The sequence below is a fragment of the Scyliorhinus torazame genome, chromosome 16, assembly GCF_047496885.1.
Source record: "Scyliorhinus torazame isolate Kashiwa2021f chromosome 16, sScyTor2.1, whole genome shotgun sequence".
NCBI classification, from domain to species: Eukaryota; Metazoa; Chordata; class Chondrichthyes; order Carcharhiniformes; family Scyliorhinidae; genus Scyliorhinus; species Scyliorhinus torazame.
The window spans coordinates 183,072,055-183,090,341 of NC_092722.1; the positions used below are offsets into that span (position 1 = coordinate 183,072,055).

Below are 18,287 nucleotides of genomic sequence, written 5' to 3' on the forward strand. Positions count from 1 at the left end.
CCCAGTTCCTGGCCACCTGAATCCCCAGGTATCGAAAATTCCCTGTCACTCTCCTCAGCGGCAAAGCATCTATCCCCCTGCCCTGTTCCCCGGGGTGCATCACAAAAAGTTCACTTTCCCATATTTAATTTATATCCCGAGAACTCTCCAAACTACCTGAGTATCTGCATTACCTCTGGCATCCCCTCTACTGGGTCCGCCACGTATAGCAGTAAATCGTCTGCATATAGTGACACTCGATGTTCCTCTCCCCCTCTAAGCAGCCCCCTCCACTTCTTAGAGTCCCTCAGCGCTATGGCCAATGGCTCAATTGCCAACGCGAACAGTAACGGGGACAGGGGGCACCCCTGTCTTGTACCCCTATGTAATCGGAAGTGCCCCGATCTTTGCCTATTTGTAACAACGCTTGCCACCGGGGCCCCGTACAGGAGTCTAACCCATCTAATGAACCCCTCCCCGAACCCAAATCTCTTCAGCACCTCCCACAAATAGTCCCACTCCATTCTATCAAATGCCTTCTCTGCATCCATCACCACCACTATCTCTGCCTCCCCCTCCGGTGGGGGCATCATCATCACCCCCAGCAACCTTCGTATATTGGCGTTCAATTGTCTCTCTTTAACAAACCCTGTCTGGTCGTCATGTACCACCCCTGGGACGCACTCCTCTATCCTTGTCTCCATCACTTTGGCCAGCAGTTTGGCGTATACGTTTAGGAGGGAGATGGGCCTGTATGACCCGCACTGCAGCGGGTCTTTGTCTCGTTTCAGGATTAACGATATCGTCGCCTCCGACATTGTCGGGGGTAGTGTCCCCCTTTCCTTAGCCTCATTGAAGGTTCTCGCCAGAAGTGGGGCCAGCAGGTCCATATACTTCCTGTAAAATTCCACCGGGAACCCATCTGGTCCCGGGGCCTTCCCTGTTTGCATATTCCCAATTCCTTTGATCACCGCCTCCACCTCAATCTGCGCCCCAAGCCCTGCCACCTCCTGCTCCTCCACCCACGGGAACTCCAGCTGGTCCAAAAAGTGTATCATTCCCTCTTTCCCCTCCGGTGGTTGGGACTTATACAGCCTCTCATAAAATGTCTTGAACACCTCGTTCACTTTCCCTGCTCTCTGCTCCATCTTTCCCGTTTCGTCCCTAACCCCTCCGATCTCTCTCGCCGCCCCCCTCTTTCGAAGATGTTGGGCCAGCAGCCGGCTCGCCTTTTCCCCATATTCATATTGTATTCCCTGTGCCTTCCTCCACTGCGTCTCCGCCTTTCCCGTGGTCAGCAGGTCAAACTCCGTCTGTAGTCTTCGCTTTCCCTGTATAGCCCTTCATCTGGGGCCTCCGCATACTGCCTATCCACCCTCAGAATTTCCCCAACCAATCTTTACCCTCTTGTTTCCCCTTGTGGGCTCTAATGGAAATCAGCTCTCCTCTAACCACCGCCTTCAGCGCTTCCCATACTAGGGCCCATGGTATTCGAGGCAAGGTACTAACATGGATTGACGATTGGCTGTCAGGCAGAAGGCAGAGAGTTGGGATAAAAGGTTCTTTTTCGGAATGGCAACCGGTGACGAGTGGTGTCCCGCAAGGTTCAGTGTTGGGGCCACAGCTGTTCTCTTTATATATTAACGATCTAGATGACGGGACTGGGGGCATTCTGGCTAAGTTTGCCGATGATACAAAGATAGGTGGAGGGGCAGGTAGTATGGAGGAGGTGGGGAGGCTGCAGAAAGATTTAGACAGTTTAGGAGAATGGTCCAAGAAATGGCTGATGAAATTCAACGTGGGCAAGTGCGAGGTCTTGCACTTTGGAAAAAAGAATAGAGGCATGGACTATTTTCTAAACGGTGACAAAATTCATAATGCCGAAGTGCAAAGGGACTTGGGAGTCCTAGTCCAGGATTCTCTAAAGGTAAACTTGCAGGTTGAGTCCGTAATTAAGAAAGCAAATGCAATGTTGTCATTCATCTCAAGAGGCTTGGAATATAAAAGCAGGGATGTACTTCTGAAGCTTTATAAAGCATTAGTTAGGCCCCATTTAGAATACTGTGAGCAATTTTGGGCCCCACACCTCAGGAAGGACATACTGGCACTGGAGCGGGTCCAGCGGAGATTCACACGGATGATCCCAGGAATGGTAGGCCTAACATACGATGAACGTCTGAGGATCCTGGGATTATATTCATTGGAGTTTAGGAGGTTGAGGGGAGATCTAATAGAAACTTACAAGATAATGAATGGCTTAGATAGGGTGGATGTAGGGAAGTTGTTTCCATTAGCAGGGGAGACTAGGACCCGGGGGCACAGCCTTAGAATAAAAGGGAGTCACTTTAGAACAGAGATGAGGAGAAATTTCTTCAGCCAGAGAGTGGTGGGTCTGTGGAATTCATTGCCACAGAGGGCGGTGGAGGCCAGGACGTTGAGTGTCTTTAAGACAGAAGTTGATAAATTCTTGATTTCTCGAGGAATTAAGGGCTATGGAGAGAGAGTGGGTAAATGGAGTTGAAATCAGCCATGATTGAATGGTGGAGTGGACTCGATGGGCCGAATGGCCTTACTTCCGCTCCTATGTCATATGGTCTTATGATCTTACCCCCACCTGGACCTCCCCACCATCATTGACCTCCAGGTATCTTTCGATGCATGCCCTCACCCTTTCGCATACCCCCTTGTCCGCCAGCAGTCCCATGTCTAATCTCCAAAGTGGGCGCTGCTCCTTTTCCTCTCCTAGATCCAGATCCACCCAATGTGGGGCGTGATCTGAAACGGCTATAGCCGAGTACTCCGTTCCTGCCACTTTCGGGATCAGCGCCCTTCCCAAGACAAAAAAAGTCTCTCCGGGAATATACTTTATGGACGTGGGAGAAGGAAAACTCTTTCCCCATCGGACTAGCAAATCGCCACGGATCTACCCCTCCCATCTGCTCCATAAATCCCTTAAGCACCTTGGCCGCTGTCAGCCTTCTCCCGGTCCTGGATCTGGACCGGTCCAGCCCTGGGTCCAGCACTGTGTTAAAATCCCCCCCCCCCCCATTACCAAGCTTCCCACCTCCAGGTCCGGGATACGTCCCAGCATTCGCTTCATGAATCCCGCGTCATCCCAGTTCGGGGCATATACGTTCACCAGCACCACCGCCTCACCTTGCAATCTGCCACTCACCATCACGTACCTGCCCCCACTATCCACCACTATGGTCTTAGCCTCGAACGATACCCGTTTCCCCACCAGTATTGCCACCCCTCTGTTTTTTGCATCTAACCCGGAGTGGAATAACTGTCCCACCCATCCTTTCCTCAGTCTAACCTGATCCGCCAATTTCAGGTGCGTCTCCTGGAGCATAACCACGTCCGCCTTCAGTCTCTTTAAGTGCGCAAACACCCTTGCCCTCTTAATCGGCCCATTTAAACCTATCATATTCCACGTAATCAGCCGGGTTGGGGGGCCATTTACCCCCCCCCCCCTCGTCGACTAGCCATCCCCTTTTTTAAGCCAGCTCCTCACCCAGGTCCCACGCACCCGTCTGTCCCCCAGACGGCGCCCTCCCGTCCCGACCACCTCGTCTCGTATCAGCTCCCCCTTACCCTCAGCAGCAGCAACCCAGTTAATCCCCCCCCCCCCCCTTGCTAGATTCCCCTCTAGATTGATTGCTCCCCCCATATTGCTTCCGGGAGTCAGCTAACTCTGGCTGACCTCGGCTTCCCCCGTTTATCCTTTGACCTCCCTGCGTGTGAGGCCCCCTTCCTTCCTGCGCCCTTTTTCCCGCCTCAATTTCCATAGCGCGGTAAAAGACCCACGCTCCCCTCTCGGCCCCGCCCCTAATGGCACAGTTCCCTCATTCCCCTTCCCTGTCCCCTTTTCCACCGGCGCCCACATTTCTTCGTGTGTCCCCCCCCCCCCCAGAGGGAATAAGGCAGCCAGAGGGGGGGGTGGGGGTGGGGGGGATTCCCCATCCAACATTCTTACGTATTAGCCCTCCCCTCTCCCCACTTTACATTTCTGTGCCACCACCTCGCTACCTCTCTCCAGACATCAATTTCTCAAGTCTAGTCCAATTTCTCTTCCTGAATGAATGTCCATGCCTCCTCCGCCGTCTCGAAGTAGTGGTGTTTGCCCTGGTGTGACCCCCACAATTTTGCCAGCTGCAGCATCCCTAATTTGACTTTCTTCCTATGGAGCACCGCCTTGGCCCGATTGAAGCTCGCCCTCCTTCTCACCACCTCCGCGTTCTCCCACTTGCTGCTCCGTGTCCTCTTAGCCCAACTCAGGACCATCTCCCTGCCGCGATGGAACCTCACCACTATTGCTCGTGGTGTTTCCCCTGCCTTTGGTCTTCTCACGAGGACCCGGTACGCTCCCTCCACTTCCAGGGGGCCCGTTGGGGCCTCAGCTCCCATTAGAGTATGGAGCATCGTACTCACATAAGCCCCAGCATCAGCCCCCTCTGTCCCTTCAGGGAGACCTAAAATCCTCAGATTCTTCCTCCTCGAGCTGTTCTCCACGGCTTCCAGCCTTTCTATGCACCTCTTATGTAGTGCCTCGTGCGTCTCCGCTTTTACCACCAGGCCCTGTATCTCGCCTTCGTTCTCGGCTGCCTTTGATTCACTCCACGGAGTTCCATCGCCTGGACCTTTTGTGTTTCCTTCAATCCCTCGATTGCCAGTAACATCGGCGCCAGCACCTCTTTCTTGAGCTCCTCCACACATCGTCAGAGGAACTCCTGCTGTTCCGGGCCCCATACCATCTGGGCTCCCTCGGCCGCCATCTTGCTTCTCCTTTCTCTTCCCTGCCGCTGCTCCAGAGGATCCTCCGCAATCTGGACACTGCTGTCACTCCTTTCCATCCACACCCGGGGGGACTTCTTCCTTTGGCACCTCACACTGGGTTTGGCCGTAAAAGATTTCCATTGGGGCTCCCGATAAGAGCCCAAAAGTCCGTTGAAACGGGAGGTGCCGAAACGTGCGGCTTAGCTGGTCATCGCCGCAACCGGAAGTCTATGACGACTTTACTTACTTTACAATGCATGATAACACAAAATAAGGCAGCCTGATAAGGAGATGTGAGGGGAGATAACCAAATATTTGATCAAAGCGATATGTTACCAAAGGTGGAATGATTTTTTAAAAATCAAGGATGCTCAAGAGGCCAGAATTAGAGGAATGCAGTGAAATGGCAAGGGAAGACAGGTAGCCGTGAATATGGACTTGAGGCATTTACAAGGACGACAAAAACAATGGGTGATAGGAGAGCAATGAACTCAGAATATAATGAGATGAAAGCCAAAAGTACTGAAGATAACAAGCCACAATGCAGGGGTTGAGCGAGGAATGCTATGAAGACAGCTGATTGAGAAAACCAGCTTGGTATATGCTGGATGCATGAGCCAGAATTTCAACTGAGAAATGAGAAGAGGTGGAACAACGCGAGATGCTTAAAGAAGATAAAGTGTCAAAGGATTATGGGCACAGGCCAAGCTTAGATTTGGCTATAAAAAACACACTGATGGGCTGGGCGAGGCAACTCATGAAAGGTGTAGCCAAGCAGCAAGGCTTCACATTTAGGGGGAAGATGTCATTTCTCCTCAGCCAAGTTTCTATCAAAGTCATTTGCAATGGTCTTTGATGTCAATACAACCACAAATTGGAGAGAGGTGTAAAGTGGCCAATTTTCTTTGAGGCAATGGTTTGCAAAACATAAAAGGGAAGAAAGAGAGCTTGAAAACACTACAAATTTGGAGCATTACAATATAGCAAAGCACATAGCACCAATTCTGGCTGGCAGCCATAAACATTACATGCTAGAAATTGTAATAATACAGCACACACCAAACATCAAAGGTAACCTCAGAGTAACATTGTGCTTCCTCACCTTAAATAAAAACTTGAGAACTGGCTGTGGGCATGGCCTTGAATGATACGTTTGACTTACAATCCCGTTAGTGAATAAAAATACCTGCTGGCTGCTTCCAGAACTGAAAAACAAGAAAAAGAAAAGTCACTTTCCATCTTAGTTCCAGGTAAATATGCGTACTGAGGTGCTACAGTCTTAAAACAGAATACATCAGATATTCATCTCAAAGGGCCATGTTATTAGGATATTAGGAAAATTAGGTTTATACAGTTTTCTCACCTGATGAGAATTTTTTCCAGAAAATTTTGAGGTGTCAATTCACTCTGAGTCAACCTGAGATTCTGCTGATTAAAGTGTTTTCCAGCCTGCAACACGTTGAAAATTTTTTCCCCAGGATGCAAGTCTGGTATTCCGTCAGATTTTACAGAGAACCTGATCAAGAAGGCCCTTTGTGCAAAGTGAAAAAGAAAACAAACCATTCAGCACAAAAGACCTCTTCAAGATACACTTCCACAAACACTTTTTGAAGCAAATAAAAGTTTTTTAAAAATAACACTTTTGTTTCACTGAAACACACAAGAACTTAGAACTGTTGTCAAAATAGCTATTTTAAAAGTAAATTGCCAGCTTAACTTATTTCAGTGTCAAAATACTTTGTTGTACTATGTGTTGCAAACTCTTTTGGTGACATTGCTATCAGACACGTTTGAGTTACATAATTACATAGAACATACAGTGCAGAAGGAAGCCATTCAGCCCATCGAGTCTGCACCGACCCACTTAAGCCCTCACTTCCACCCTATCCCTGTAACCCAATAACCCCTCCTAAACTTTTTGGGTCACTCAGGGCAATTTATCATGGCCAATCCACCTAACCTGCACGTCTTTGGACTGTGGGAGGAAACCGGAGCACCCGGAGGAAACCCACGCAGACACGGGGGGGGGGGGGGGGGGGGGGGACACGTGCAGACTCCGCACAGACAGTGACCCAGCAGGAAATCGAACCTGAGACCCTGGCGCTGTGAAGCCACAGTGCTATCCATTTGTGCTACCCTCCTGCCCACGGTAGCACAAGTGATTAAGTTATGCTGAGGGAAGAATTTCACAGCTCATCGCTGATAGGTATTTAGATAGGTACCTGTAAAATCCCCCAGGCAGCCTTCCCACCAGCCTACATGCCCCTGACCTAAAACACTTATACATGGAACAAGTGAGGCTGAGGGTGGTCCTCGCGCCCTTACCCACTACCCAAATGAGGCCCTGAAGGCACCTTCACACCCAATCTCAATTCGGGTGCAGGAGCAAAAAGTCACCTTGCTCATGCCTGGGGCAGGAAGGGGTGCACCTTTTAGTGCTCCCTTTCCATATTGCACAACCTTCTCCCCATACTCATCCCAAAGGCCTGCCCTCTATTTCTGTTCCCTTCTGACCTAGTTGATCTCTATCCAATGACAACTTCTGGAAAGTGAATGTGACTGGCGGTCAGGAAAAGGTAAAATCCTTGGCTAGGTGCCAGTCTAGAAATTAGGTTGAACTGATACGAGTATATTTTAACTTCCAATGAATATGGTGGTGGTTGGGAATTCATGGAACCCGGGTCCTCAGCGCCGTAGGCAACAATGCTAACCACTGCACCACCCGCCTTCTAATAATAATAATACTCTGTATTAGTGTCGCAGGTTGGCTTACATTAACACTGCAATGAAGTTACTGTGAAAATCCCCTAGTTGCCACACTCCGGTGCCTGTTCAGGTACACCGAGGGAGAATTCAGAATGTGCAATTCACCGAACAAGCACGTCTTTCGGGACTTGTGGGAGGAAACCGGAGCACCCAGAACAAACCCACGCAGACACGGGGAGAACGTGCAGACTCCGCAGACAGTGACCCAAGCCGGAATCGAACCTGGGTCCCTGGTGCTGTCAAACAACAGTGCTACCATTCCTCCCCTAGTTCATGATGCCCTCGAGTGGGAACAGCTTCTTACTATTCAGCCTGTCCATATACCTCTATCAAGTAGAGGGATCTCTTCCTTTCCCAACAACCTTTCAGATGGGCCGAATGGCCTCCTTCTGCACTGTAGGGTTTCTATGACAGTCTGATCTCTGCCTTCTTTTCTCCAAGGAAAACAATCACAACCTCTTCAATCTATCCTCATAGTGACAGTTCCTTATCCTTGGAATTGTTCTTATGAATCTCCTCTGTCCTCTCTCCAACTCCTTCACATCCTTCCTCAAGTACGGCACTCTGAACTGGACAGTCTACTCCAGATAAGACCTAACACTAGAGTCTTGTACAACTTCAATATGACTTCCTTACTCTTGTACTCAATGCCCCTGCTCCTATCAATAAAGCCTAAGGTACCTTATATATGCTTTATTAACCGCTCTCCATCTTCAGAGACTTATGGACATATATGTTAGTGTCCCTTTGTTACATGCTTAGAGAAGACCTTGGGATACCCTTTTAGGCTAGCTGCCAGTTTCTTCTCGTGCTCTCTCCTTGCCTTCATTATTGTTTTTTTCACTTCCCCTCTGGTCATTCAATATTGAGCCTGAGTATTTTCTATCTGACATGTCACATGCGCAGTTCATCCTTGTTATCTTCACCTCTATCGCTCTTGTCGTCCAGGACACTCCATATATATTTGTCCTACCTTTTCCCCTTCAAGGGAATATACATTAACGGTGACTGCAATACCTTTCCTTTGTCACCCATTGTTCAGCCACCGTCTTCTTTGCCAATGTTTGATTCCAATTCACCCGACTCAGATGTATTCTCATCCCATCGAAGTTGATTTGCCCCCCCAATTAATTATCCTTGCTCTGGCTTGTTCTTCCTTTTCCATGGCCAACCTAAACCTTATGATGCAATGGTCACTTTTCCCTAAATGCTCTCAAACCGATGTTTGATGTACTTGGGCCAACTCATTCCCCAGAACCAGGTCCAACAGTGCCTGCCCTCTCATTGGACGGGAAATATACTGCACTAAATTATCTTCAACACATTTCAGGAACGCTCCCCATCCCCTCTTGTCCTTTTGCACCATTCCTATCCCAGTCTTTATTTGCATAATTGAAGTTGCCCATTATAATTACTCTATAATTCTTGCACCTCCCTGCAATTTGTAATTTATTTGTAAATGTGCTCCCCTACATCCCTTCAACTAGTTGGTGGTCTATATTCTACACTAATCAATGTTATGCACCTTTTTCATTCTTTATCTCCAGCCAGCCATTGACCCCTCAGGAACATCCTCTCCCTCCAGTACTGTAATCAATACTGCCATTCCCCCCCTTACTTCCTTTCCTGTCTATCCTAAACTACCTTGTACCAGGAATATGTAACACACGGTCCTGCCCTCCTTTGAGCCAAGTCTCTGCTATTGCAATATCATAAATTCATTGGTCGACCTATTCTCGTAGTTCACCAATCTAATTAACCACGCACTGCACTGTGCCTTCACACACATCCAGATTTCTGATTACGGTTTTTAAAAATTTCCCCCTGACCTCATCTAATGACTTACTATTGCCTACTTTAACTCTTATCAAACTCTCCAAGTATTCAATTTATCTTGATGCTGCTCTCGGATATATCCTATCAGTTAATATTCTCCTACTTCCCACTGCCAGTTTTTCTCCTCTCTGCTCGGAATTTCCCCTGGGGTTCTCATCCCCTGCCAATCTAGTTTAAATCCTCCCCAACAGCACCAGCAAACATCCTTGTGAGGAAATTAATCTTTGGTCCGGCTAAGGTGTAACCCGTCCTTCTGGTATAGGTTCTCTTGCCCCAGAATTGGTCCCAATGCCTCAAACCTAATGCCTTCCCTCCTACTCTTTTGCAAGCCATGCATTGATCTGCTCAATTTTCTTATTCTTATGCTCACGACCACGTGGTATTGGACAGTCCTGAGATTACTGCTTATTAATTCCCTTCCTAACTCCCGAAAATCAGCTCTCAGGACATTGTCCCTTTTCCTATCAGTGTCATTGGTCCCAATGTGGACCACAACCACCCCCTGCAGCTGCTCAGCGACATCCTTGACCCTGGAACCAGGGAGGCAGCAGACAATTCTGGAGTCACCGCAGAAACATTTGTTGCTCCGCTAACTATGGGATCTTCATTGTAGGATTCAACTCGTCACAATAATTTAGGCCCAGAAACAGCTCACTTCATTCATCATTATCTTTTCAATTTTAGGAGTCACTAACCTGTGCTCCTCTGCAATCTGGTCCATGTCTTCACCCATGCTCTGTTCGTCATCTTCCTCAGACAGACAACTGATGTCATGCACCTCATTAAGTTCAGCTTGCAGTTCCTTCAGTGCTTCCCCCAGTCTAATAAATAATAATGAATTGCAAAATGATGAATTAGCATTCTACTGCAAGCTGTTCCTGACATAATACTCTTCCCCAATTATGTCATGGCTTAGTACTGCCGGGCCTCAAGTCCGAGTCACCTCTACTTCAGGGCTTGCATCCAGCGGGGGAGTTCTCCACCAGACTCTTGCGCCCCTCCCCCCCCCACCCCACACGAACTAACCAAGACTTTAACAGCACAACGCACAAGGGTGGCAGTGATGTTACAATGATTATGATCCAAACCAGATGAGCAAAGATAGCCCTTCATAAATGAAAGAACTTGCATTCATGTTGATTGTAAAATGAAAATATCTGGCAATCGCTCGGAGGACCCAGGTTCGAATCCCTGCTCTGGGTCAGAGTCACAGTCCGCGTAGAATTTGTACATTCTCCCAGCGTCTGCGTGGGTTTCACCCCGACAACCCAAAGATGTGCAGACTAGGTGGATTGGATACGCTAATTGCCCCTTAATTGGGGGGGGGGGGGAAATATTTGGGTACTCTAAATTTAATTTTAAAATATCACCAAGACATGCTACAAATAGAAAATGGATCCTTAGCCATGGAATAGAGGAGATCAAAAAGGTTGGGCCTTGGAAAGAGCTTTGAACCTCAGCTGTTAAATGGCAAATAAAAACAAAAGCTTTAAACATACAAGAGTAGCCTGGCTAAATAAAACTCACCCCTCAGACTGCTGCTTTTCTTTAAGGAGGCGATCAAAACTGTTGGAATAATTTGCCTGTCTGATATTTCTGAGCTGAAATTCAAAAGACACAATCATGAGGAAATAGGAAGATGAACTGCATTTTAAAATATCCTTTGGCGCTGGTAAAACAAGGCAAGTTGCGTGGGCCGAGGACACATGAGGATTGGGTTTCTTTTTTTGCCCTGAAATCAATTTCATACCCCAATCCCTGTGCTATCATATGTCTCACAGTACTGACAATAGTCAGAATGGTGACACACCCAAGTTGTTGGAACTTGACTAGTCCTGTGGTGAGTGCGTGGCTTTAGCTGGTTTGACTTCAACAATACCCCCTTGCACACACTTGGGCATTGCCAACCAACACCCAAGATCTCCAGACATTTGGCAATGACATGCACCCCAGGTGGAAAGGGGCAAATCAGAAACTCTATCTCTGCAGGTCTCCCAGTACCTTGGCTTTGAAACTCTTGCAGGCTTTAGAAAGACAGCACCTGCACTCTACATTCTTGCACAGGTTAAGCAGCAGTCAACAGCATGAGCCCTGTTGATAACTGCCTCAGGGTGAGTGGTGTCACAACTGCCGCAGCAGCTGGGCCCAGGCAGAGAATCAAACCTAATATTTACAACTCAGTTCAAAAGGTTTGCCGATTATTACGATGGCTGGCTGAAATGCTTTTACGTTGTTGGTCATACAATGTTCACACTACACGCTTTTGGTCACGTACAACTGGAACCAACTTCTCCAGAAGTTAGTCAAGTGAACCTACGCTCATCACTGCTGGACATTAACAATGTCCTTGCAAAAATAAACTTTCACTTGCAAGTAAAAATAATTCTGTTTAGGCCAACTGATACTAGAGCTACATTTTTGTCTTTCATTCAACCTCTCTACCCTCCTGCCAATACAGAAACTTTCAGCCTGAAACAGCTTTGGTTTTTCAATTGTTAATCCAAACCATGTTTAAATCACACCAGAGAGCTAAAAGCAAGTGAGAATAAGGAGACCATAGGAACGGTTGAAAACAACGTGAGTCAATTGAGCCTCTTAGATGCTGGATGGCATAAATTTAATGAAATGTGTACAAACTCACAGTCGGCCATGCTGTTGGTGTGTTAGGGGCAGACAACTGAAAGGAGATCCCAGGTTTTTCTGGTGTAGCAGATACCGGTTTGTTACGTAAAGTTAGGAGATCATCCAAAGTCATCAATATTTCATCTTCTTCATCACTGTCTAAATTACAGCAGACCTCATTGTCACTGTCCACACTATTGTAACTGTCCCTTAGTTTCCTCTCCGTTCCTTTACCGCTGTCTGATAACCGGACAGGACTGGACCGTTCCAACTGTCTCTTCTCTTGAGAGGGTAAGGGTCTACTTTCCTCATCCAACGGTAAAATAGTTAAAGAGCTGGATTCATGTCTTTGTGTTCTTTTGCTGTCAAAGGGTACCAGACTGTGCCTACCTAAGAGTCCAGATCGATTTTCTTTTGAAGAAATGGCACTGTCTAGGACACCCTTGGACTTCTCCTCTGCGGGTAACCTCACAAACGAATTCGGAGTGGTGTGCCTGGATATTTCCTCATCTAGTAATGAATCATAAGGTAAGCAACTGTGAGAATCTGGAAATTCATCGGCCTCCAGTGATGGGTCCTCATTTTCCAAAACACCATTGTTGTGATCTTTAAGCACTCCATTGCACTTTGTTTCAGTCATACCACTGCTATATTTCTCAGTGATTCTGCTTTCACAGCTTTTCTTATGAAAAGTTGCATCTAAATGTTGAGACAGGGAGATTCGTTTCTTCTTCTGGATGTCATGTCGCAAATTGCATTTCCGTTTCTCTTTTGAACGCGAGACAGGCAAGCTTGCAGGGTAGCTCGAATATTTCCTCCCAGGACATGGAGGGAAGGAATGGTGCCGCCGGACTGCCTCTGTACTGCAAATATTCTTTTCTAGGACAAGCGAGCCAGAAGGCAGCGTTTTTGTTACAAGCTTCAGGACAGATTCCTTCTGTGTAGATCGTGCGTCATCCCCTAGAAAGCAAACAGATCAAAAAAATACTTGAGCTGTCATTCAAATAGAAACAACATTTTAAAAGTTTTTTTTTTTAAATATAAATTTAGAGTACCCAATTATTATTTTTACCCAATTAAGGGGCAATTTAGCGTGGCCAATCCACCTAACCTGCACATCTTTTGGGTTGTAGGGGTGAAGCCCACGCAGACATGGGGAGAATGTGCAAGCTCCACACAGACAGTGACTCAGGGCCGGGATCGAACCCAGGTCTTCAGCTCTGTAGGCAGTAATGCTAACTACTGGGCCACTGTGCCGCACTAAAAATAGAGTCAACAAGACTTGCAAAGCAAATTTTGGTCAATGCGGTTAGAAATAAAGCAGGTGGCATGTGGCACAGTGGTTAGCACTGCTGTCCACAGTGGTGAGAATACCGGCCCTGGGTCACTGTCCATGTGGAGTTTGGACATTCTCCCCGTGTTTGCGTGGGGTTCACCTCCACAACCCAAAGATGTGCAGGTTAGGTGGATTTCCCACGCTAAACTGCCCCTTAATTGGGAGAAAAAAAATAATTGGGTACTCTAAATTTATTTTTAAAAAAGAAAAAAAGCAAAGTTTGCAGGAAGTGGAAAATCCGCACTAATGTCCCATTTTATTTATCCTGCTTCTTCCACTTTAAGGCTTCAGAGCATGTGCAAACCTCAACCCCATAAGCTGGCACCTGTAAAGATTCCGGGGGGAGAACGGATAATAGGAAATGTTGAGTATTTAGGGGTCATCAGAACTTGGAAAGCGAGGTATTAAAAGGATAACACACCGCAGCCTAGCATCTATACACTTGGATGCTTTATTTGCAGTGACAAAGTGCATACCAGGGAGCTGCAAAGTAGTACATGTGAGACCCTAACTAATAACCACCACAATTAATATCCAACTGATATATAACTACAGGATGGGGGGGCAGAATACAACAGCTAATTAGAAGAGATCATGTAAAATAATACATAGCTAAATTATAGAATCAACAGGAATGAAGAAACTAGGAAAGAAAAATTAAAAGGGTATTTAAATCAGACAGAAAATAGTAATGAGAAACATTTTCAATACCACGCCATTAATGCAGTAAATCCCAGGATGCTTCATGGAAGCAATGAAAGAAAATTTGACACAAAGCCATCTAAGGAGATATTAGGTCAGATGGCCAAAAGCGGATCATTTTAAAGGTAGAGAGGCAGAGCAATTTAAGAATTGTAGAGCTTCGAGCCAAGGAACCGTAAGGAGACAATAAAAATTGAAGTGCAGGATCTTGGAGGGTTATAGAGTTGGAGAATACAACAAGAGATGGGTGGTGGTGGGTGGTGGGGGTGGGGGGTGGAAACAGTGGAAGAATTTGAAAACCAGGATAGTTTGTTTTTTTATAAATCAAGGCTTTGTTAGACCAGGAATCAAAATTATTTTAGCAAAGGAGAAATGGATGAACTGGAGAAAGCGAAAGAGTTCACAGCACTTCACACCTTAGCCAGCAATACCCACCAGCAGCTCTCCTGAACCCCTCATGAAAACAAGCATTCAAAAATCCATTAGAACGTTTTCCAAAATCTCTGATTTATTAAAATCAGGTTAATAATGCAAGCAGAAGGTGCAGAACGGTGGTTCAGTGGTTAGCACTGCTGCCTCACGGTGCTGAGGACCCGGGTTCGAATCCGGCCCTGGGTCACTGTCCATGTGGAGTTTGCACATTCTCCCAGTGTCTGCGTGGGTTTCGCCCCCACAACCCAAAGATGTGCAGGGTATGTGGGTTGGTCACGCTAAATTGCCCCTTAATTGGAAAAAAAATAATTGGGTACTCTAAATTTTCATTTTTTTTTAAATGCAAGCAGAAGGTGCAGAATGGTGGCGTAGTGGTTAGCACTTCTGACTCACGGCACCACGAACCCGGGTTTGATTCCAGTCCCGGGTAACTGTCCGTACGGAGTTTTTCACATTCTCCCTGTGTCTGCGTGGGTTTCCTCCTGGTGCTCTGGTTTCCTCCCACAGTCCAAAGACTTGTAGGTTAGATGGATTGGCCATTCTAAATTGCCCCTTAGTGTCCAAATTGTTAGGTGGGGTTACGAGGATAATGTGGGGTTAGGATAGGGTGGAGGTGTGGACTTAAGTAGGCTGTTCTTTCCAAGGGCCGGTGCAGACTCGATGGGCCGACTGGCCTCCTTCTGCACTGTAAATTCTATCATTCTATGATCAATGATCTATGAATACAGGGGAGACCACTCCCCGGTATAACTAGCATTGATATTGTGTCCAAAGCAACTCACTAGATTGATAGTAAATCATCCAACAGTATAAACTAACTACTGTCAACTTTGTTCTCCAGTTTACAATTCAGGACTCTATTCCCCACATCCCCAGCCAAATCTAATAGGGCAAGTCTGCACCTTGCAGAAACAAAATTCAAACAGCTGAACTTGAGCAAATAAATACATGTATGTTTCAGAAAATGTCACAGACACTTGTCTTTTTCATTACTTTGTGTGTACTTGAAAAGGTCACCCAATGTTAGCAGGAAAACAGGATGCCCCATGTATGACAAACAACATTTGGAGAGGGGAAGCTGAAAGAGGAACGTCTCATACAGTGGCCATTTTCTACAGGCCTATTATTACAAGGCAAACTGAATGCAGGTTGGTTTCTCAATATTTCTTTGACATAGCTGACTGCGCACTTCCACCTTCAAGAACATACTTCCACCATTATCGTACATAAGAAAACTGAAAAGGAGTACACAGGCAATAAAGCCATTATTGCTCAATTCTTACCACTTAAACTTGCACAGACTCGCATTTTTTGCAACAGGGTCATCGTTGAAGGAAACTCCAGGTCTGCTAATATAGTATAATGGATGCGGGTGTCCAGCTATCCTCAAAGTATTCAGTTGTTTCTAAAACCCAACTTTTCACCCTGGTTCTCTTTTTTGTTCAAGAAACTAAACAAAGTATTTAGCACCACTGATGTGAAACAAAAGACTAAGTATTTAGGCTGAGATACATAAACTTCTGGTTACTTTCACCTGCTACAATGCCCGTCTAATTAAATCCTTCCGTAATGTTCTTTCAGTTTCGCTTTCCTATGCAATTACTCTTTCATGAAACAGTTTTACATTATTAAACATTTCCGGGCTCCTTTCCACCACGTGACCTCCAGTGAAGACTTGAAGCGAGTCATTTTATAGCCCATACACATCAGTTACAAACAAGACAGTCAAATTGTTAAATCATTCCCATGCCTGCTCAGATTTTGTTCGTCCATTGTTGGCTAACATCCAGAAGTTGGAAAAACACATTCATCAATTCAAACATTATAACTGAACTTGTGGGAGTTCTGGATGAGAAATTAAGTTTGATCTTCAGGTTACTAATCAATCGCCAATAAGTACTAAAAACCTTGTGTGAGATGCACAAGATAGCCGTGCTGCTGGCACACACAACTCAACCACAACATTCTGTAAATCTTTATCAAATATCCATCCCTACCAACAAAAATTACAGCAAAGAAACATTATGGTTAATATTACCTACTATTTCTTCTACTAGAATGTGCAAAGATAATACTTTGAAAGTGTCACAGATAGGGAAGGAAATATAAATGGGGGTAGCAGCTGTGACATGTAATCATTTATTTAACAGATTATGATGGCCACACCTTCCAGACATGCGAGAAAGGTAAGAATTTGTTTATTCTGCATTAGAGACTCCATTCTTTCAACATTTCTGTTCAGCGTGTTATCTTACACTTGCTTCCTTTTGGGTATATGGAGAAATTTGACACTATTTCTACATCACAGTTTATTTCTTTGTTCATTTACAGGATGTGGGCATTGCTGGCGAAGCTAGCATTTATTTGCAGGTACACTGTGGCAATATAGTTGGTACAGCTTAAGTCTGTATCTGCTCAGGTGCACAATCACAAGATAATGCTACCCATCTTGCACAAATAGGTATACATACATGAACAATTATTTAGAACACTTAAGAATCTAAAAAATGCAAGCCGAGCTGGGGATTAGCATTATTTGGGGTATCGGACGAGCCAGGAGTGCAAGAGGCGAAAGAGGCCGGTATTCAGGCCTTTGCGTCCCTGGTAGCCCGGCAGAAGATTTGGCTACTATGGAAGGATGCGAAGCCCCCTAGTGTGGAAGCTTGGATCAATGAAATGGCAGGGTTCATCAAGCTGGAGAGGATAAAGTTTGCCTTGCGAGGGTCTGTGCAGGGGTTCCTCAGGCGGTAGCAACCGTTCCTAGACTATCTCGCAGAGCGTTAGGAGGTCGTCAGCAGCAGCAGCAGCCCAGGGGCAGGGGGGCGTGTTTGGGTAAAGGTGTTTTTTCCCCCACTATTTGTGCTGTTTACTGTTATAAGGGGGGTTACTGTACATGGGGAAATCCAGGATATAATTTCTACTTGTGTTCTTGTTGCTTTATTTTTGTTTGGGGGGGTTGTTGAAAATTTGTTGAAAAACTTTAATAAATATATATATATATTTTTTTTTTTAATATAAAAAATGCTTTGTTGCCTCACGGCGCCAAGGTCCTAGGTTCAATCCCGGGTTGCTGTCCGTGTGGAGTTTGCACATTCTCCCTGTATTTGCGTGGGTTTCGCCCCCACGACCCAAAGATGTGCAGGGTAGGTGGATTGGCCACGCTAAATTGTCCCTTAATTGGAAAAGAATAAATTGGGTACTCTTTTTATTTTTAAAATTATAAAAATGGAGTTGGAATAGGTTTTTTGGCCCTTCAAGTCTTCGCTTCCCATCTCAAAGGCCTGTCTTCTCAACCTTGCTCATCTTTTCCTGCACTATCTGTGTATTCCAAAGTTCTCTTGGTGTCCATAAATCTGAGTATTCTCAATAACTGAGCATTTATGGCTCTCTGAGATGCAGAACTTCAAAGATTTACAACCGTTCTGAGTGAAGAGATTTTTCCTCAGCTCAGTCCTAAATGGCTGACCCCTTTTATACAATACTGTGTATAATAAAATCTTCTGCAAAAAAAAAATTCAATGTCAGTTATTTTCTACTTCAAGTAACATTCTCTAATAAAATGGGATTTTAGTTGTGGGGGTGAAACTCACATAGGTGCTTTTTTTTTTTTAGAAAATATATTATTGAGGCATTTATAATTTTAACATTTTCACACTTTAAACAGAGAGATCCAACACACGCAAAAAAAACCACAATAACATACACAACTCCCCCCAGCCCTAAACCCTAACTACCCACACATTAGATTCCGTGCCCTTATTCGTCATTTCCAAGCCTCCTCCCCTCTCCCCACCTTGCTAATGGTCAATTCTCCTTGAAGAAGTCGATGAATGGC

General features: G+C 45.8%; 1 protein-coding gene across 3 annotated transcripts in view; it reads right to left on the reverse strand.

Moving 5' to 3' along the window:
* The window catches only part of slf2 (SMC5-SMC6 complex localization factor 2), a 154,777-nt gene that overhangs the window by 34,462 nt on the left and 102,028 nt on the right, over positions 1 to 18,287 (reverse strand). For all 3 annotated transcript variants that reach the window (XM_072479571.1, XM_072479572.1, XM_072479573.1), the window contains 5 exons: positions 12,002 to 12,942; positions 10,888 to 10,961; positions 10,056 to 10,181; positions 6,122 to 6,289; positions 5,861 to 5,963 (listed from right to left, as the gene is read on the reverse strand). In XM_072479571.1, the coding sequence (XP_072335672.1) occupies positions 5,861 to 5,963; positions 6,122 to 6,289; positions 10,056 to 10,181; positions 10,888 to 10,961; positions 12,002 to 12,942 (1,412 nt within the window). The remainder of the gene's footprint in view (positions 1 to 5,860; positions 5,964 to 6,121; positions 6,290 to 10,055; positions 10,182 to 10,887; positions 10,962 to 12,001; positions 12,943 to 18,287) is intronic.